General features: G+C 42.2%; 1 protein-coding gene across 1 annotated transcript in view; it reads right to left on the bottom strand.

Moving 5' to 3' along the window:
* LOC308332918 (poly(ADP-ribose) glycohydrolase) overlaps window positions 1-22,183 on the bottom strand; it is a 47,657-nt gene that overhangs the window by 20,013 nt on the left and 5,461 nt on the right. Inside the window, exons 7-12 of the mRNA XM_080789059.1 lie at window positions 16,190-16,282; window positions 14,321-14,475; window positions 4,053-4,132; window positions 3,871-3,931; window positions 3,712-3,787; window positions 736-883 (exon numbers count right to left, since the gene is read on the bottom strand). Of these exons, the coding sequence (XP_080645185.1) occupies window positions 736-883; window positions 3,712-3,787; window positions 3,871-3,931; window positions 4,053-4,132; window positions 14,321-14,475; window positions 16,190-16,282 (613 nt within the window). The remainder of the gene's footprint in view (window positions 1-735; window positions 884-3,711; window positions 3,788-3,870; window positions 3,932-4,052; window positions 4,133-14,320; window positions 14,476-16,189; window positions 16,283-22,183) is intronic.

Genomic DNA, 22,183 nt, shown 5'->3' with positions numbered 1-22,183 from the left:
GGTTCCTTGAAATGGAAAGGTTTGCAAATCACTTGATGTGTACAGTGGGTGCATGATGTGTTTGGTCCGACGTACTGACAGTCCAACAGGCAATAGTCTGACACCCGACCCAAAACCCAAATCCTAAACCTAACCTCAGAGGAAGCCACAGGTTCGTGTTAACCTGCCACGGGTTAGTTTTAACCTGCCGTGCATGTCGGTAGCCACGGGTGAGTTTTAAAGATAATATGACCGTTAAGAGAGAATCATTAAGGAACCGGAATCGTTAAAAGGATCCCATCCCTACAGTACCTACTGTACACAGGGTTGGTTAGACATATACTAACAGTCCAACAGGCCTCAGTCCGACAACTCCGCCGCTCCCAATGTGTGGCGGGTTACAACTAACCTGTGGCCGGTTAATGATTCCTACAGGGTGTTCCAAATGGACCCTGACAGGTCTGTAACTCTGAGAGTGTACAAATGGAAGCAAACAGAGTTTTACAGGTCAGTTTGTTTCCGTTTGTACCCTCTCGGAGTTATGATGGCCCTTGAAATTCAAAAGTTTGAGAACCACCGGTATGGTAATTGTATGTATAGCAGACGTGAAAGTCCAACTCTGACAGTGACATAAAAACCACCCGGTTCCGGAAACGGTTCCAAATGTGATGGAACCGGTTCCGGTTCCTCAATGTTTAGTTGGACTGGGTGGTTCCGTATCCCAACCCCAACAGTAGTCTCAGTCTGTGTGCTGACCTGTGATGACGAGGCACTCGTTGTGGCCCAGGGCTTCCGTGAAGAGGCGCGACACGATGAGCTCCGGGTTGATCAGAAAACGGATCTCCTCCTGGACCAGTCCGCCAGCCGTCACGCCCCCTCCCACAAACTGGTTGGCGAAATCCACCTGCACGTGATCACAACCGACGGTGTTACCGTCAAGATGACACTAAACCACAGGAAACCCTAGCTAGCGTACCGTTACTGGGCACTAAACCACATGAAACCCTATAGCTAGCGTACCGTTACTGGGCATGTCATAACAGGTGATCTTTCTGCATACATAGGAGATCTAGAAGCTCATGACGTGCTGCGTCGCGACGCATTGTGAGATTTCAGCGAAAAGATGTGGGTGGGAAATAGGAGGGAACCATGTAGAATTTAGAATTTAGGCATTTAGCAGGCGCTCTTAATCCAGAGCGAGTTACATTAAGCAAGAACAAAAAGCATGGCAATACATCACATACATAAAAAAGTAGTGATCATGAATCATACGTAAGCTAAGAACCTAACAGTGGAATATCTATATAGTGAAACTATGCATGTATACTTTATAGTGCATGTCTACATAAAATGCTATCTAAGTTACATAAGTTGGGCCTTTGCATACGCCTGTAAGGTCGTCGGGGCTAGGGAAAGTACTACGGGCCATGATGGAGTCTGAAGAGGTGGGTTTTCAGACTACGGCGGAAGATTGGGAGTGAGACTGCAGTTCCGATTGTAATGGGAAGTGCATTCCATAGTATTGGAGCCAGAAGGGAGAAGAGTTTGGGACGTGTGGAGCGTTGTCCCGGTAAAGACCTCTGGTCAATAATGTACGATATTATAGGGTTGAAGTTGTTAAATAAAAAAAGTTGACAAATAAGAAAGTTCAGCAACACTTCCTGACAGCTAAATGTACAAATGTTGTACATACAGCCTTATAATACTGTGGCGTCACGGCATAGCCACCTCGGGGAGAGAGGGAGAGAGACAGGCAGAGCGAAGCGTTGCCGTTGGGCGGGTCCTGGAAGGGAGGTACATCCCAGCCCGTCTCCTCGTCTGCCTTAATGGGACACCTGCTGCGCGTCCACACCCAGGCAGGTTAAAAGACTCTGTCCTGCTCACACTCTCAGAGACTCTCCCGAGAGACAGGCTGGCGTGCGGCAACCGGTAAGACTGAACCATGCATTATTCCCTCTCCTATGCTTAGTATACCAGTTATGAGTCTGACTTGAACTTGATATGATGACAGTACTAATTGTGTGAATCTCATCTCTCAGGCTCACCTACCCAGTGCATGGAAGTGATCGCTGGGCTCTGGGAATTAGGCTCATACTGGCTGGGACACTGGAGTTTAGCTGCATGACATGATTTACATAAGCTTGAATCTCAAAGCAAATCAGGCAAGCCTTGAAAACAAGTGAAACCGCATTGAAGTGAACTGTTTCTGTGCTTTTCATGGGTAATAAATACTAATATACCTATGTGCGCTGATGTCAGAGATAGAGTACACAGTATTGAGTGACACTTTTGGACACAAGAGGTAACACTCCATGATGGGGTGGAACCCCTTCCTCTCAGTTTCTGACAGAAAGGGACAGAGAGGCCTTACGGTCTGTGCTGCTGTTACTCAGACGCCTGACGTCTGGATTCGGTGCATGCTCCACGACCCCCGATTCACTTATTTTAGTCTGTTTGGCATTCAAAAGAAAACCTGCATGCAGACATGTAAACAGATCGTTCTGTAATGAAAGCAGCAACGTGGAATATCCATTTCTGGGACAGTCAATCAGTCGTGGATCAGGGACCTGCAGGCGGTGTGGGGGGGAGGGGGGGACCACATCGTCACTGCGCCAGGAAGTGGAGGGTGCGCCACTGAGCGGTGTGGCGACCCCACCGGAAGATGTCTCTGAGCTGGTCACTCAAAACCGGGACAGGCGGCCACCCTCCTAAAGTCTGCTTTGACAGGCTGTCAGCTCCCACCCCCACCACCACCCCACCAGTGTGTCCATCAATCGCGGGTGCGGGCGGGGAGATCCCCCGGAGCCGGTCATGTTTGCACATCAGCTGTCAGCTTGTGGCAACCGCAGGCGGACAAAAGGTGAAAGGGAGAAGGGGCCGTCGCGACAACGAGAGCAACGGGAGGCTCAGGGGCCATGACCCCCCGGTCCCGGCAGGCACTCCCACAGTGACACGTCACCCGCTCCCTCAAAGGCCCTTTCAGTAAGCAGCAGTAAGCATTCTGGGTGAAAGATTACTGCAGGGCTGGAACAAGGCAGTTACTAGCATCCTGATTCTTTCACACACTGAGATAAATTCTGAGCGTAAACCGTAAAACCCTGCGTTTTAAAAGAATAGGGCAATAGATAAGGGACAACTTCGCATAGCCCAAGAGGATGGTAGGCTGAGTCTGTGATTGGCTTAGACATAACCAGCCTCGGTTTCATTCAGAAACTTCATAATAAAAAGGTAATAATAATATTAATAAAAGCCATTGCAGCTGGATTTTAACAAAAAGAGTGTACAAATGGAACCAAATAATGGGTCCATTTGGTTACATTTGTTCACTCGCAGAGTTGCAGACCCTTAAGGGTCCAGGTTAACACACAGCACTTTACAGTCACTGTGAAGGTTTGTAAACTTGCGATACTGGCAGGTGCGGTTCCTCATGCCCAATATGCTATTATGTTATTTTAACGCAGGAGTCTATCCCCATTTCAATGCCCGCAAGACCTACCATCAGCTCTCAGTACATACTGCATGACTCATCACACCCAAGCCATGCTGCTCATACACCGAGTTCGAAACCTGACCCTTGACCAAAGGAGAGTGCTCTACCGACTGAGCTACCAGGACATCCTTCAGGATACCCTGAATATCCTTCAAGAAAACAGCAGACTTCCCACAGTACCGCTGCCTCCTGCCCTGCGAATGCCATTATGTGCGTGTGTCCATCACTATGTTTGGTCTTACCTGGAGCATTCCGTAGCCGTCGTCCTCGATGGTCCCTTCACACGTAATGTGCAGCTTTGTCAGCTGAGACTGTGAGCTGAAATGAAAAGAACCAAATCAAGAAAGAAGAATAGACACATACTGTAATACGTTATTGACTGCACTGTCAAAATACTGCACCTTTTCCAGTTAGGTGGTCTGTCCAAACATTTTCTTGTGAATGTTACAAGACCAGTAGGCTCTGGAAACAAAAACACATCTCATTCTCAGCATTGATGAATTCGGACATATACAATATAATGCCATTTTCAAAAGAGTATACAAGCTTTTGAGTTCAATTCTGCGGCATCAGGAGAACCTACTTTGCTCAGTGACACTTTTGAAATAGCACATCAGGGTTTTGAGTTTCTCAATCTTCTTTGGAGAGGGCCCCTCGAACAACCTATAAAGGCAGAAGAAGAAATGTCCATTCATTTATGTTGTTCTTCATATTTACCATTAAGACCTGAGGGCCGATTCTACAATCAGTATAGGTTTCATCACACTTTCAAGATTTTGTCAGCAAGTCGTCTGTATCATACAAGTATGCAAGCATCACCTCCTTTACTATAATTTACAATTCAGGCATTTAGTTAACTTACAAGTCATCAGAAATCATCAGAGTAAAATGGAATAAAGGAAAATAAGCACTAAGTAGTAAGCAGGTAAACATGAAACCAAACATCTTCTAAACAACATTCTTAACATTTGTTTTGTCAATTAAAACAAATTTCTACTTCACCACTTAAGCCCTTTGGCGTACAATAGCTAAAATAGCCCATCTACAAATTCACAAGAAAACACATTGCATCGTGGCACGTAGTATATCGGTTATTTCCACAATTATTTAAATACATTAATATATACATTAATGTGGTTAACAGCAAAAAACAGAGGAGGGTGGTCCAAGGCCAGATCCAATGTAACCAGCGCTGCAGAGGCACACAGCCTCAACTTTGGCCATGTGAGTTCAGTCATGCTTTAACTTTTGATGTGAATTAGTTTATGTCTCACTCAGCCTCCCTTTCACTCGCTGCCCGATTATGTAGGAGCTCCTCCACTCTTATAACAATGGAGTTGCCCCGGGCCTGCCATCACCGAGTCACACTCATGTCCCACTTCACAGCACTCACACAAAAAGAGACAGGGCTCCCTCCTTAGGGACACATTAACAAGCCCTATGTCCCTTTGAAGGAGCACGGTCCTTGGGAGGTAAAATGTCATCGCAAAAGGGGAAAAGAAAAAAATAATCCACAAAGGCTGCTAACCAGTGAGGTGCAGTGGAGTAGATGCTCTACCAGCATTAAGGCCACTGCCCGTCCGTCCTCTCCAGCCAAGCTCTAAAAGAACTCCCTCCACTGCCCGCCTCAAAATGCCACAACAATCAGAGAGAAATTTTATGCGAGCGAAATGAAATGACGACAAAGGCTTGATGCACTGAGAGCCCTTCGGGGCCAGGGAAAGTCATTCATCTAAGTCCACTCTCGCTCCCATTTCTCCTTTCTGTCACCGTGGCCGGTAGAAACAATCTTGCGTCATGTAGTCCCCGGGGCAACCTGTCTTTAGACGGGAGCTGGCCGCTAGTGAGAGCAAGGCTTTTAGTAATGGGGCACAATATGCTCTTTGGGGAATGGAGAATTATTACATAATTATATAATGCCAACGTATCCATCACAGAGCTGCGGAGACATGAAGTAACAGGAAAGGGTCTATACATAACAACAGTACTATTTAGAGCACTATTTAGAGTACTTGAAAGAAAGAAAGAAAGAAAGAGAGAAAGAAAGAAAGAAAGAAAGAAAGAATATTTATATTAACAGTAAAATGCATCAAACAGAAATGACTTGTGGAAACAACGGAATCACTTGCGCTGCAGGTATACATATTTCAATTGAGTTTAAAGAATACTTTTCTAAAAAGCTGCCATTTATTTTCCTGTAAGTATAAAGTGAGTGCTGCCATAACCGTATCCCGACGAAGGTCCACTTTGTGCAGGATAAAAGAGAACTTCGAAGTTCGAACACAGCATGGTTCCATTTCTAATAAGAGCGAATGTAGAATACGCACATCGACAGGCTAAAGAAACTTCAGTAGATATTGGATGGAGCCCGCACACCACAGGTACAAGAAAGACGTTCTTTATTGAAAATTCTGACTGTCAGAATTTTCAATAAAGAACTACTCCATTTCTAATAAGCCCATTTAAGCGCAATAATCCAAGCATTTAATGATAACAACTTGACAAACCAAAATGGGTGTGATTGTATGGACTGGAAATGTAAAACCTCCCACGACGTCTGGGACTATTAATTTTAATGCAACTGAAGCACTGCTTCTCTTTTCAATCACAGCAAAAGGCTAAATGTGAATGAAATGTTGATGTAGACTAAAAGGATGTTGGGGTTTCTCGGCAAACAGCCAATGGGCTTCTCAGTTATCGGCGCAGCCATCTGAGTCAATGTTAATCTAATTCCCTGCTCCATTTAGGTAATTACACTGCGATACCCACAGAGATGGGGGACGCAACAGAGCAGTGATCTGTCAAAACAAGACCACTGATCCCGTTGCCTTTAAGGATGTATTACCAAGAGTGCTGGTTCTCCAGTATACTCCGACCCAATGACCCGCAGGGAAAGCACGACGGCAAAAAACGGAGCGAACGGGGTGTAATTTTATCCTCTTTTTTTTAAGGCCCGTCATTGGGCAGAAAAAACATTTGAAATGCTACCTACTGTATGATTCCATCACTCCAATGCATGATCATTAAATGTGCATTGTGCTCTAATCTCTCTTTCAATGATTTTTATTTGATTTTCGATTGTTTAACATGGATCACATTGACGTACATAACACAAAACCAAAACAGAACAACAACAAAAAGACAACAACAACATGCCAGCAAATAGTGCAGAAATGTAGTCAGGTATACAGTTGGTACTTCATATATATGCATTTACATTCACATAAATAAATATAAATATGAATAAACATACTATATATTCACAGATACATCGACATAAATAAATACAAATATAAATAAATATATTATATATATATATTCACAAATATATCCACATAAATATATTCTATACATATACATACATATGTTTGCACACCTATACATACACATGCTCGTATACATACACATACTCCTATAATTTCTTCTCATACTGTTACCCCCATACATATTACTCTTTTCCATTCCTCTTTTAAAAATCTTGCAATAGGTGACCAATCTCTGACGAAGTCAGTAAGATTGCCTTTTAATACATATGATAATCTCTCCATTGGCAGTATCGACATGAGTTTTTCATACCATAATTGTATGTTAGGGGGATCCTCATCTAACCATTTTTGCAATATTGTGAGTCGTGCAACATAAAGGGCTATTCGTAATATGTATCTATATCTTAAATCATAATCAAAGTCTAAACCTAGTACCAGGTTCACTGGGTTTAGCTGTATCCTGATCTCAAAGATCTTCAATATCTCCCTTTGCACACTTTGCCAGAATGTTTTAATTTTATGGCATGACCACATTAAATGGCTATATGTACCAGCATTATTTTTACATTTACAGCACTGCCCAGAACATGTTGGATCGTATTTACTGCGTATAGCTGGAGTTACATGTAACCTGTGAATGATCTTATACTGTGTCTCGTGAGTTCTGTTAGAGCATGTAATTTGTTTTGCATTTAGTAAGATTCTTCTCCAATTTTTTGAATCAATTTGGTGCCCAAAATCCTCTGCCCAAAATGTTTTACTACTTATATTTGGGATTTTAGTGAACATTTGAGAATATATATAGCTTATCACCGTCTTCTTTAAGGAGGAGGCTTTCATTAATATTTGTTCCAGGTTGTTTTCCCTCGTCTCTCTTTTGTATAATGGTACAGATTGGATATAACTCCTAACTTGTAGATACCTGAAGAAATGTACTTGAGGCAAATTAAATTCATTCCTAATTTGGGCAAAGGATTTTAAGGTTCCACCCAGAAAGAGATCTTGTATTTTTAAAATGCCAGCCTCTTTCCAGGCTCTGAACCCAACATCTGAACATGATTGAGCAAAGTCAGGATTACAAAAAACAGGAGCGAGAACAGAGTATGTATTAGTAATACCAAAATGTTTACGTATTTGATTCCAAGATTTCAAGGTATTTCTCACGATAAAGTTTTCTCTTAACCCTTGGAGTGAAATAGCTCCGTTTATAAATGGCAACTCAGAAAGAGCAGACAGACATCCAACACCCTCCAAGTCAAGAAAAGATGAATTTGTATCATTTTTTACCCACTCTGCTATGTATCTAATTTGTGATGCCCAGTGGTAATACATTATATTTGGGAGCGCTAATCCCCCTTCTATCTCTGGTACCTGTAATTTCTCTAGTTTAAGCCTGGGACGTTTGCCTTTCCATACAAATTTGCGAATTATACTGTGTATTAGTTTAAAGTACTTATTTGGAAAATGATTAGGCAACATCTGCATTGGATAAAGAAGCCTCGGTAATATATTCATTTTAACAATAGCAACCCGTCCAAGTAGAGATATCTGTAAGGGGCTCCATCTTTGAAGATCAATTTTTATTTTGTTTACCACTGGGTCTACGTTAAGTTTTATAAATTCTTCAAATTTGAGGGTGACATGTATACCTAGATACTTAAAACCACTGGGAGTCAATTGAAACGGGATGTGTCCTAATAATTCTGTGCATGTTGTGCTTCCAAGAGGAAGTGCTACGGATTTACCAAAGTTTATTTTATATCCAGAGAATACTGCGAATTCATTAATAATCTCAATAACAGCTGGGACTGAGGATAAAGGGTTATTTAAGAATAATAAGATGTCATCAGCATAAAGAGAAATCTTGTGTGTGTTTTGCTTGGTTTTTATACCAGTAACTGAGGTGCTTGATCGGATCATTTCTGCTAAGGGTTCCATTACTAACGCAAATAATAAAGCGGACAGCGGACAGCCTTGTTTTGTACCTCTGCTAATTGTAAACGGTGAAGACATTGTTCCATTAACTGAGACTGACGCTTGTGGTGCCACGTACAGCAACTTGACCCATTTCATAAATCCCTCACCAAAAGAAAACTCTTCTAAGGTTCTAAACATATATTTCCATTCGACACGGTCAAATGCTTTTTCGGCGTCCAGCGTTACCACTAACGAGTTACTTTTCTTAATCCTGACATACTGTATAACACCCATTAATCTTCTAATGTTTGTGTAGGACTGTCTGTTTTGGACAAAACCTGTCTGGTCGAGTCCTACAATTTTCGGTATTATATTGTTTAGTCTAGATGCAAGAAGCTTTGCTAATATTTTACAATCTGTATTTTGAATACTTATTGGCCTATATGAGGCTGGGTCATCTGGGTCTTTATTCTCTTTTAATAGTACATTGATAGTAGCGATCCGCAATGATTGGGGAAGTTTGTTGATTGATAGAGAATGTTTAAACATTCTAGCTAAAAGAGGGGACAGAATGCCTTTAAAGGTTTTATATATTTCAGGTGGGAGGCCATCGGGCCCACAAGCTTTCCCAGATGTTAGAGTGTTTATTACTTCTTCGATTTCATTGCTAGTAATATCCTGATCAGTCTTATTCCTGTCCTCTTCAGAGACTTTTGGAAGTTTAATGCGTTGAAAAAAATATTCAATCCTGTCCTCTGTTCCGGTTGATTCTGAAGTGTATAACGATGAGTAAAATTCATTAAATACTTTGGCGATTTCTTGAGTTCTGTGGTGTAGGTTGCCGCTCTTGTCTCGGATTGTTGAGATTGAATTATTTAAAGTTGTATTACTTATTAGGTTTGACAAGTAGCACCCAGCTCTGTTAGCATGTTCGTAAATCTTGTGTTTTTGTTTAAATAAGGACTTTTCTGCGTTCTGTGACAAAAGTGTATTCAGTGCTGTTCTAGTTCTCAAGGTTTTATCCCAGTTGGCTCTTCCTCCGCTCCGCTTGTGTTCTAATTCTGCTTCCTGTAATTGTAATTCGAGGCGTTTCTGTTCTTTTAGCTTTCTTTTCTTTTTAGTTGCACAATAGGATATAATTATACCTCTTAAAAAGGCTTTAGTTGTTTCCCATAAATTTGAGGGGTCTGTATATTCATTATCATTCTCTTGGATAAACATTTCCAACTCACTTTGGGCAATTTGACAAAATTCTGGATCAGATAGTATTGATCTATTACATTTCCAACTGTATTTCTGTGCATTGCTACTGGACATTGAGCTAATTAAAAATACTGGTGCATGATCTGATATATGAATAGAGCCAATATAACATTTCTCCACTAGTTCAACAGAGATTCGTGGGACAAGGAAATAGTCTAGTCTGCTGTAGGATTTGTGCGGACTCGAATAAAATGTATAGTCTCTATTGTGTGGGTTTAACATTCGCCAAATGTCAGTCAGGCCAACCTCGTTTAGCATTTGGCTTATAGCCTTTTGCCTGGGGCTCGGTATAGTTGAGGTGGCAGTTGGTTTTTTATCCCAATTCCCATCTTGAACAGAGTTCTAGTCACCACCACAGATGATATTAGGGCAACTGTACTTCACCAATAAGGAAGTTAATTTAGTGAACATATTCAGTTGAATATTTGGAGCTGCATATACATTTAAAATACTTATCATTTCACCATACAGAGACCCATGCAAAAATATAAAACAACCATCCGGATCGGCTTCATGATACTCCACCTTTAAAGGTAAATGTTTATGAATTAAGATAGCGACTCCCCTGCTTCTACTGTTGTAGGATGAGGAGAATATTTGACCAACCCAGTCTTTCTTTAGTTTTGCATGCTCCAAGCTTGTTAAATGGGTCTCCTGTAACATCCCAATCAATACTTTCTCTTTTTTCAAAAATGATAAGATTTTCTTTCTTTTTATAGGATGATTGCACCCTTTAATGTTCCAGGAACAAGTTAAAATTGAGTTTTTAAGTACCATGAGGTATTAAGTAAGAATTGTAACCAGGAGTATGATTTGACCACCACTTGCGTATAATATACAACTTATAAATTTGCTGGCAAGGCACATTGAAACACACATAATCACAATACAAGACAAAATCAAAAAGACATAAAACACTAGTGAAACCCCAGCCCCCCTCCCCCCACCCTCCCCAATAGTAACAGGCCCAACACAAGCCTAACTGACCAGTGTTCTGCCCTACCATTACCTAACCCCTATAGGAAGGAGCCAGTGTCTGTCTTTTGAAACACACTTCAACAGTATTTATCATGAACTGCTATATTTCAGATTTTTCTTCTTTTTTTTTCCATGAGTATGCTACAAACAAAAAAATAGATTCTAAACGAAAGGCCTGCATTGTCCTATTTGTCCTCTAGTATGACGTTTGTCATTCAAGGGTGTAGCCTTGGATAATTTGATAGTCTTCGTTACTGAGTGAAATAAAGTTTTCATAATGCATCGTTCATGTAAACTGTAAGGGGTAACTAAATCAATAAACTTTTAACGTAACTAATTGTTATGCCCTAATCAGGCTATTGGAAGTAATCATAATTAAACAAATATTGTAGCTGTCTACCGCTTGCTGTCATTACATACTAAAACTATCTTCATTAATCCCTTAAACTATAGTCTAAAAAGTACAAATCATATATCAGCCCCTATTTATTTCTTGACTTAAAGTTATTCAGTAGCAGGCCAATGCTATGCGAATTTCCTTCGACATTTTCTTATTTTTTCCCTATATTTTTAAATAAAAATTCCAAACATTTGGTTTTGTGCTCTCAGAGGGGGGAAAATAAAATGAATTATAATAATGAAAATAATAAATAATAATGATAAAAAATAAAGGATACAAAGTTCATTACTTTTTGGGCCTATAGGCCCCTAAGGCCTGCAGGCCTGTGGGCCTACATGCCTCAGATAGTCTAAATCAAATTCCCTGTACATTTAAATTAAATTACAAATATTGGCTTTGCACTCTCAGAGGGGGAAAAATCAAATAATAATAGTAATAATAATAAAAAGTAAAGGATAAGAAGTTCATTTCAATTTTGGGCCTATAGGCCCCAAAGGCCTATGGGCCTACATGCCTCAGATAGTCTAAATCAAATTCCCTGTACATTTAAATTAAATTACAAATATTGGCTTTGCACTCTCAGAGGGGGAAAAATCAAATAATAATAATAATAATAATAATAATAAAAAGTAAAGGATAAGAAGTTCATTTCATTTTGGGCCTATAGGTCCCAAAGGCCTATGGGCCTGTGGGCCTACAGGCCTCAGATAGCCTCTTATTTTTGCCTCCTCTAGGCCTATACTAAGCCAAACATTTATTCACACTATTTTGGCATTGCAACAGTTTGTTAGAAAAGTAATAAAACAAAATAAATAGTTAACCCAAAATTAAACAGAGATATCATCGAATGTTATAGGCCAGTGACTCTCATTTCATAGATGAAATCATATTAAGCAAATGAGACCTTAATCCATAGCAATCGGGGATTCCCTGCCGATGCTTCCATTTAGAGAGTTTGTCTCTTTAGGATATTCAGCCTTGAGCTCATTTACACAGTTCTCTGCCTCTTTAGGTGAGTTAAACCTGTAGTTAACGCCGCCGTGCTTGAAGCATATTGTCGCCGGGAAAATTGTATAGTACCTTATTTCCAGTGATAGGAGCTTCTCTTTCACCGGGCGGAGAGCCCTGATTTTGGCTCGGACTGCATAGCTCGAGTCAGGAAAGATGTTTATTCTTTTCTGGTTATGCAGCAGCTCGCCTTTCTCCCGTGCCAGGCGTCGAATCTTCTCCCTGTCCTCGTCGCACCAGAATTTGGCTATGATGGGCCGAGGTTTGCTCTTCTCGCCGACGCCTCTGTTGCTCACCGCAATTCTGTGGCTCCTCGCAATGCCCAGTGGTTCTGGAAAGTTCTCCCTCCCGAGTAGTTCAGGAATCAGCTGCCGTAGGAAGGCTGTTGTATTCATTCCTTCTTCCCGTTCTGCTATTCCGACGAAGACCAGGTTTGATTGTCTGCTCTTATTTTCTATATATTCCACCTTTGTTTGTAACGAGGCGACGTCTTTCTCCAGTGTTTGTATGCGCTTTTGCGTGTCCATCGCGTCATCCTCCACTTTGCTCACTCGTTGCTGCATTTCGACATATTGCTCTGCCAGGTTTGTCATTGCATTGTCAAGTTGATTCACTTTCCGTTCTATAGCTTGCAGTTGGGCAGTAAGTTCTTTTTTACTGCTCTCGATTGCTTGAAGAATTATTTCCATTGTGCATTCTGTCATTGTTGCGATGTCGCACGGTGCGCGACAAACAATTCAAGCGGCGTGGGCGTTGGCTGGTTCACACAAACGCTGTTTATTCCTGCCTCGTAGGATTAACACTTGGTCTACTAATTAAGTCTTTCGTTTAGATATTAAATTCCCGTTTCAAAAATCCATTCTGAAATATTTACAGTTCAGTTCAACTTTAGACAGACGGGCTCAGGTGCAGAGCTCACTCATGCACGTCCTTCCTCGCCGCCTCTAATCTGACAATTACCGACAATTCTTTCAAAAATAGCCAATACACAAAGTCAACATATAAAGAAGACGCGTTCATTTTTTGAAAAAATTACCCCACAGGTTGAAAATGGTTTTGAACAGGCACGTCAGAGTTACACCATCCCTCCACACATCAAGTACCATGTGTATTGTGTACGCTGAGGTAAGTGTGTCGTTACGAGGAGTGCTTCTGGAACCACCAGCAGAACCTTCGCTCCCGTGTCCTCCTACCTCGACTAAACGCACCTCTACTAAATCAGGAAGTGACATCTTGGTTGAGGAGTAATTCATCAATTAAATGATGCGCTCGTCTCACAGTATATTAGTCCCATGGGGTTTTGACTGCTGGCTTATTCCAGGCTTAGGGAAATGTCTGCACTGCATTAAATAACGTGATGAGACAATAAAATTGCACACAGTGGCTCTAAACAACGGCAATAGCATTGTAACTGCACTACTTTATGTCAATCTGTTGTGGAAGGTAATATATCTTACATTATACTGTGTTATTAATCTATATCAGTACAACAAAGAGATCATTTATCTTCGCCGCTCCATCCATTGGCTCCCAGTTACTGCCCACACAGAGTAATGTTGGCCTACACAGCAAGAAAAGGTCACCCCCAGATCTCCAAAGCATCATCCAACCCTACAACACCCCGTTCACTCAGATCTGCTAACACAGGGAAGCTGTCAAAACCCTCCCAAAAACATCCGAGGGAACGCTCTACACGTCCCAGACTCTATTCCCTTCTGCCTCCCAAACTATGGAACGAACTCCCCATTTCACTTCAATTAGAACTGCAGTGCAGACTCACTCACTCCCAATCTTCTGCCATAATCTGAAGACTCACCTCGTCAGACTCCATCTAAGCCCGTAGCACTTGCCCTAGCCTGGATGACCTTGCACGCTTATGCAAAGGCCAAAACATAATTTAGATAGATATGTAGATAGACGCATCATGCCATTGTTCATCTGTAGACCTATATCCTATATAGTGTGGACAGATTATTGATGTTGTGTATTCAGAAGTGCGTTCCTTCATTGCATGCATACCTGTAGAAGTTGATGTCTGGGTAGTTGGCGTATTCAGACTTCCTGGAGTTGCGTCTGGGGAAGGTGCAGAAGAGGGCGTTGGCCAGCAGACACGCCACCTGCTCCTGAGACATGGTGATGGAGTGGCTCGTCCCTTCTTTGAGGAGAGGTATGGGCTGGAGGGGTTCAGGGAGGCACAAGGTCAAAATAATCTGTTCCCACCCCGAATTATGTTGCACATAACAGGCTGCTAATTCAGCGCCACTCGGTTGCTCAATTAGCCTTCTCGAATCAGTCATCATAATTACAATCAAGGCCCATCTATGCGCACAAGTGATCCATATGTCTGATACAAGATGCAGGGTTATAAATATGCACAGCACTGAATAAAAGCAACATCCCATAAACACAAAAGGTTCTGTGCCACAAAGCGTATTGAGTAGATGTGGCAAACTCACATTTACTGGGCTAGAGTTCATGGCTGTCACATTTCAAAAGCAGAAAGTGTTTTGCGAATTACTGTTTGAGGCGTACACACCACAATAAGGGACTATAGATTGAGTTGGCACAGACATTTTGTGGAAGGCAGCAGTGGAGCACTGGCAGAGAACACATTCTGCCTTGCCCTGCTATTAATCTCCATATCTCCACTTCAATGACAGGCCATACATTACAATAGGCTCTGAGGACAACAAGTGGCATTTAAATCGATCCGAGACAAGCTGCTCAATTTTCTGTCTCATTTTATTTGTCGAGCTCGCTTAGACCTGGAGGCGGAAATCAACTCGTAAAACGAACACGCCAACTTTCCAGCCCAGTCTGGCGTAGAGTAGACTGTTGCTCGGTGTACGAGTCTATATACGGTACTACACTGGACCGGAGTCCAACCGAAGTGTGTGTGTGTGTGTGTGTGTGTGCGTGCGTGTGTGCCTGCAGAGCTAATCTTGTCCCTATTTTGGCATGTCATTTTAGGCAAAGAAAAAAAAAGCAGACGTGTCTGAAGTGAGCAGTACAGTACAGTGGGTCCGCGTCAATATGCCGACGGTCCATTGGTCCGATCGACAACCTACCTCAAACCCTCACCCTAACCCTAACCTCCCCCGCCGTCCCCGGGGCAGACACCTAAACCTAACCACCCACCCTCTCCCGACCCCCAGCGCACCTCGGACCAATGCTCCTTCGGAGCAATGGTCCGTCGGATCATAGGGTGCTTCCCCAGTACAGTACAGTACAGTACAGTACAGTACAGTACAGTACAGTACAGTACAGTACAGTACAGTACAGTACAGTACAGTACAGTACAGTACAGTACAGTACAGTACAGTACAGTACAGTACAGTACAGTACAGTACAGTACAGTACAAGCCCTCCTCCCTGGCCAGTGTGTGTCTGTGTCTGTGTAACAGTGACAATTAGTGGTGAACAAACTCTATAACGCTATTTTCGTCCTTGGACACAGCCAGGGACACAGGGACAGCCCCAGGGACCCAGGGACACAGCCACTCAAAAAAAGAGTCAAAACACCCTTGTGTCTTTAGTTTTTTCACCATGCGACGTCGTACAACAAAGCAGGGGTTAAGAGGGTAATAATCCTGTTTTGAGTGCTAGGTAGATCTTCTCCCTGACAGGTGATTAGCTGATATAGATCTGAAGATCTGCTCCCGCTGCAGATGTGTGGTGTCCTTCATCGTGTGCGGGCCAAATCGCCTCCCAAGCTGACCAGCACGACCATAAAACACCTCCTAAGTGACGGCCAATAGCCAGACTCCTTGACCTCACAATTTCCCTGCTGCCATTTGTCACGTCCTGACCTTTGGGGTCAAGCTGCTGCTGTAATCTGTTTACGTAGCAGACGAGGACTCTGTGTCCACCACCACACGGAACTGTTACCTTGGTGCAAAGCTCGGAGGCTCTCAGTGCTAATTGCACCACGTCTGGCAGCATCGAGCCCAGCAGATGTTCTGCAGCATCAAAATCCAAGACCTGAGGGAGGGAGGGGGGGGAGAGAGAGAGAGAGAGAGAGAGAGAGAGAGAGAGAGAGAGAGAGAGAGAGAGAGAGAGAGAGAGAGAATTACTGTTTCTTCTCTGCTGAAAAGCTGAGCTTTGACATTATAGCTGCCTAAGCTGATTAGTAAAGACAGCGGTTCTCAAACATTTGCATGTCAAATTGATATGTATTTGTCGCCGGCCCCCTTTGAAAAGATGTTGTGCCGCTGCCAGGGAGCCCCATAAGAGATGATTTGTCAACATAGTCCACCAGTGAGGACCAGTTATATTGGAGATGAGGTTGAGAACGGGTGAAATGCTCCTGTCGGTCTTTAACTGTTTGCAAGGGGAACCCCCTGAAATCCCCTCTGCTCTGGGATCTCAATTTGAGAACCACTGACTTAAGACAGATAACAGAGAGCCCAACTAGACATCTTTCATTCATGCTGCCAAGACATCCGACAACATGCTACTGTAGTGCATTAATGAAGAAATAGAATCCAAAACTCATCTGTATGTATTTTATCGTCACTATATTGAGTCTCTCTCAACATAGTGACGTCAGTTTCTCCAGCGCTTGCTCCATGCGCGCCCACCCCTCTAGAGCAGAAAGCACGCTGGCTGGGCCAAGCTACAGTTTAGATGTGTTTCCACTGGGTAAAGCTCCAAACACCATGCAGGAGAGGAGACACGATTGAGTAGTGATAAAAACACATAGCCTCAGCTGAGCAGTGCATTCATAACAATATTGTAGGTGCACAATTGACGCCATGACTTCACGAGCTGCGAAAAGACTTAACAGACGACATATACTACACTTATTTACGGCAATATTGGCTGCCAAATGTCAGAATGATCAATCGCGGAAACAATTTCATCAAGGTTGCATCGGGGGGCATTCCAGCTGATTAAACAGGCTTCCTGGAAGAGATGCAAATGACCGGACACGTTGAGGGATGGACAGGACAGCGTGTTCCCACCCCAGACGAGCAGCCTTGGCTAGAGATTTAGCCCAGGACGTATTATATTATGGCAAAGGAGGCCCGACTAAACTGACTCATAAGTAATGACCTGCTTGACATCATAAACTGTGAATGACGCTGGGTGACAGGGCGTCGTTGTGCGCAGGGGGATGCTCGGTTTGGCTGTGCGGTATAGCTTCTAAATCAGCGGCAGACAGTGCATCAAATGAAGTCAACTAACCCTTCGTATGACTTGAAACGGCTCCATACATCACATCAAAGTGACAAGGTAATCAAGCAGGGTAGGGGGGGGGGGGGGGGGGGTGTTGAGGCGGTAGTAAGGAACCGGCGCTGCTAACATCCAGATATACCACAGCGACTCTCCCTGCTAGTTGCCCTTCAACGCCAAGAGGTTGACCACTCAATCCTGTATATACTGTACTTATGAGGACGACGAATAGCGCTAATAGCGGATCCACAACATGCAATGTGATATATTTTTGACAATAATGCCCACAATATGGATGCAAGTGTTTAAGTGTTTAACCCATTTTGGGGCGGGAACCCCTTTTGGTGTTAGCATCATGTTATGCTTTAGCTATTGAAAAATAGCAGATCTACAGTGGCGCGCTACGAGCTTGTAGGTCTGCTATTTCTTTTAAATCGAAGAACGACATAGACATAGAAACATAGCTTTTTCAGAAAACTCTCAGGCAAAATGGGTTAAAGCAATACGGGCGACCGCCTCCAAGGACGTGTGGCCATTTAAAAAACCAAAACAGTTGCACCCTCAAATCCATCAATACGTATTCTGTGCCACTCGGAGACGGAGGGGAAGGGAAGGGAGCCAAACAAAATCTGACACTGTCTGTCAGGGGCTTCTCTACTATATTGTCTGCAGACATGAATATTCAGAGAGGATGCTTTCCCTGTCATTCATCCCCTACTCTTCCCTGACATTCAGACTCATCCCCACTGCTCTCTTTTTTTGCTGACATACTGTAGTTGTTTATTTACTGTGTACATTTTAGTTTACTAGGAGATTGTAATTAGGCTTCAATTCATATGCAAGGTTGAACAAAACCAATTTACCTTGTTGCATATACTGCATTGTGATACAATTTGATATAAACCACAATTACTTTCTCAAATACAGTACGTGTTGGTTGTAATTAACTACATTATTACAGCTTATACGTCCGGGCAGTTCATATGCACATATAAGTTATATAACGTTGCTTTTGGTGCCAAACTTTCTCCCCCCGGCTGAACCATATGCATTTATTGATTGATTGAACACTTTATCAACAGTTTACCATAATGTCATCGTAGCCCGCACTAGTGGTTTCTTTGTGTTTTATATTAGTGTTCCACGGGCACAGACATTTCCCATTCATGAAGATGGTCTAGTCTAGTGCTTTAGTGGCTTGTCCAGATGTATTCAGAGCTTGTCTAGAGCGTGGTTTATCTCCCTAATTTGCATTAGTAGTGATGACGGTTTGCTTAAACTGTGAAGGCAAAAAAGGTGAATCACTAGCTATAATTCCTGAACAGATATTTAAATGGCAACACTAAGTCACTGAGGAGCTTTGATGAAAAAATGTCACCCAAAAATTGTGGCTAAGGAAAAAGCCCAAATGTTTGCTGTGTGCTTTGTGTGTCTTTGGAAATGCATGACTCAGCATGATTTTAAACTGCTGATGATGTGTTTCAAAAACTGAAACTGAGCGCCCTACAACCAAGCAAAGCCACCGGCCAATGAACCATAATGCATTTATTGATTGATTGAACACTTTATCAACAGTTTACCATAATGTCATCGTAGCCCGCACTACGTGGTTTCTTTGTGTTTTATATTGCTAGAAGGAAAACACAAAAAGCCATGAGGGCTTGTTTCCATTGTGGTCCTGTGAATTCAATTCATCAGACATATAAAGAGAGGTGTTCTTTTATAGCAGTTTTGAAGGAAGTTAGGGGAGTCACTCTTTTTGATGGCTCTTGGTAAGGCATTCCACATTTTGGAGGCATAACAGTAGAAGGAATTCATCCCCTTGTTTGTGCCGAATCTGGGGGGAATGAGAACTGTGGAGCTCATTCTGGTGCCCGTGGGAATCACTCACTTTTATTTAGTAATCAAACATGGGCAATGGTCACCTCAGGTTTGACGTAGTCTGTTAAATACAGTAGGCAGGTGTCAATGGAATGAGATGTTCTTTTGAGATGTAGTTTTGTTTCTGTGAGATATACTTATCGACCTGTTCATATAGGCTAATTTGCTTCCTTTTTTATATGGGGTTACTCTCGCTAGTTTGAAATCTTCGGAGACATGATCCTGATTGATGGAGAGGTTTGTTATGTGTGCAATGATCCGAGCAAGAGAGTTGACTGCGTCTATTGGAGGAGATATTGACGTGGCCGGTGGCTTTGCTTGGTTGTAGGGCGCTCAGTTTCAGTTTTTGAAACACATCATCAGCAGTTTAAAATCATGCTGAGTCATGCATTTCCAAAGACACACAAAGCACACAGCAAACATTTGGGCTTTTTCCTTAGCCACAATTTTTGGGCAACATTTTTTCATCAAAGCTCCAGTGACCAAATCCTGCACACAGTGTTGCGATTTAAATATCTGTTCAGGAATTGTAGCTAGTGATTCAATATATCACCTTTTTTGCCTTCACAACTTAAGAAAAACGTCATCACTACTAATTCAAATTAGGGAGATAAACCACTGCTCTAGACAAGCTCTGAATACATCTGGACAAGCCACTAAAGCACTAAACCATCTTCATGAATGGGAAATGTCTGTGCCCGTGGAACACTAATATAAAACACAAAGAAACCACGTAGTGCGGGATACGATGACATTATGGTACCAGGGTAAACATAATAATAATATTATTATTAGTCGAAGATTAGATTAGTTACCTCACCTGTTTATTTAATTATCTGTCAATTACTTTCCTTTAAAACCATAAAATGTATGGAATATTTGATATACAAGGAAATGTAGTGGAGCAGTTTAGTGTAAACTTCACCCAACCCGATATTCACAAAGCTACAAATTCCAGTTTTGCTGTCAGAAATAAGGTGATTATCCAAGAATCTGAAGTTTGGCTGCACAATCTGTCACACTTTATACTTTACATTAATATGGTTTTAACTTTGGCTATGAAATTATTTTTCTTACTATGAAGCTACACAATTATTGCCAACTCATAATTAGAATACAGTACTTCTATTTGTTTTGTGTCACTAAAGCCCCCATGATTCCGATGTGATTTATGGCATACACACTGCGTTGCAATTCATTTGAAAGCATAAATATGAAATAATATACAGTCTCTGAAGTCTGAACTGTAATGTCAGGCATTTTCATTTCTTGACAAGCTACTAAACGTGACCTTTTGGCAGAAGATTAAATTACTTCTCTTGACTCCCCACCTCCCGTTTGAGGGGCAGCAACCTCTGTCATCCTCGTAACACAAAATCCATTACTGTTCTCTGGCAAAATGACAGCAAAACATTTGACATACTGGGAAAAGAAACCAGATACTACTGTACATAGTATATTCTCCCCAGATGAAAAATCAACAGGGGGGGAGGGGGGGGGGGGGGACATGCCATTCCACATGCAGTGAAAGCTTGCCACATGGCTGTTCCCCTGAATGGGAATAACACATAATTTATGCTCCGTCGTACGACCGAGTTGCACGCGGAAAATACTTCATCTACAAGCTCACAACGTGCCACGGATGCGAAGCATTGTGAGCTTGTAGATCAGCTATTTTCACCGCGTGACACCGTCGTTGGACAAAGTATATACATGCAAGTATATATGACAGTTTATTTTCTTTTTTTCCCCTTCTTCTTACAAGCTCAGGGAAGATTTCCTAATTGAAACACCCATGTCACAACATCACCATTCACCAGTTGATTCCGGTTCTCCCGGGAGTGTCATACGTGTTTGTGGCGCACATAAGATGACACAGCACACAATCAAGACAAGGTATGATGGATGTTCCCCAGACAGGGCAGGTGCAGAAAAGGGGCGACAGTGCCACATCCAATCAACTAACAGTGCTCTAGACGGCATGACGCCTCCCCGGGTCAATTTGTCCCTCGGCTCTGAAAATAAAATGACCTCACCAATAGCAGCACACTATAAATGTCCTCTTTAATAGTACAATGTTCAATATGTAAATGATCCAAATCCAAATGTTTCAAAACCTCTGTTCACCTATTAAATTCAATAAGCTTCCACCATGATGTGATACGCAAATTATTCAGAGTCCCATCCACTTGGGTTGGTGTTGTCAGTAAGGAATTGGGCTGGACTGATATCATGAGTGTCACCATGTCCAGAACTAAAAGTGCTAGAGCGCTTACTCAACTGGCTTATCTATTGTAAGTCGTGTCTGCGGAACATGTCTGGATCATCTCATCACTGAGGAAAATAACCAGCTTTTATTATCTGTAGTGTACTTTTTTTATTTAACTCATTTTAAAGAGTATATAAATTAGCCTCGCAGTGGCCAGATGCGAATATGCCGGTGGCAAAAAAACAAGAATTGCCCGTGGACAGTGTGATATGAATCTGGCCAAGAAGCCAGGCTATATATAAATTGCCCAAGTGTTCTGTGTGTTGGTACCTCAGATCATTTGAATTAGTTTGCCATGAATAACCAAGTCAACCAGTTAATAATCAGTTGTTAGTAGTGGGTGCCTTTACAACGCTTCACTAGTTATAGAAAGAATAACTGTGCTCTTTCTCCTCTATACACTGTACCACATGAGCTATAAGATACAGTCCTTGGGTCTGTCTGAGTGTAGTGAGTTGTACCGATACTCTGACCTGATACCAAAACATTAAATTGATTGCTGGTGCGTCCAAAACGCAGTACTGCACTGTTGTATATTTTTAGACTCAATGTGTAGC

The sequence above is a fragment of the Protomyctophum bolini genome (assembly GCF_963924005.1).
Source record: "Protomyctophum bolini genome assembly, chromosome: 18".
NCBI lineage: Eukaryota > Metazoa > Chordata > Actinopteri > Myctophiformes > Myctophidae > Protomyctophum > Protomyctophum bolini.
Note: the sequence above shows the minus strand (reverse complement) of the source record. Positions and strands in the feature narration are given on the sequence as shown.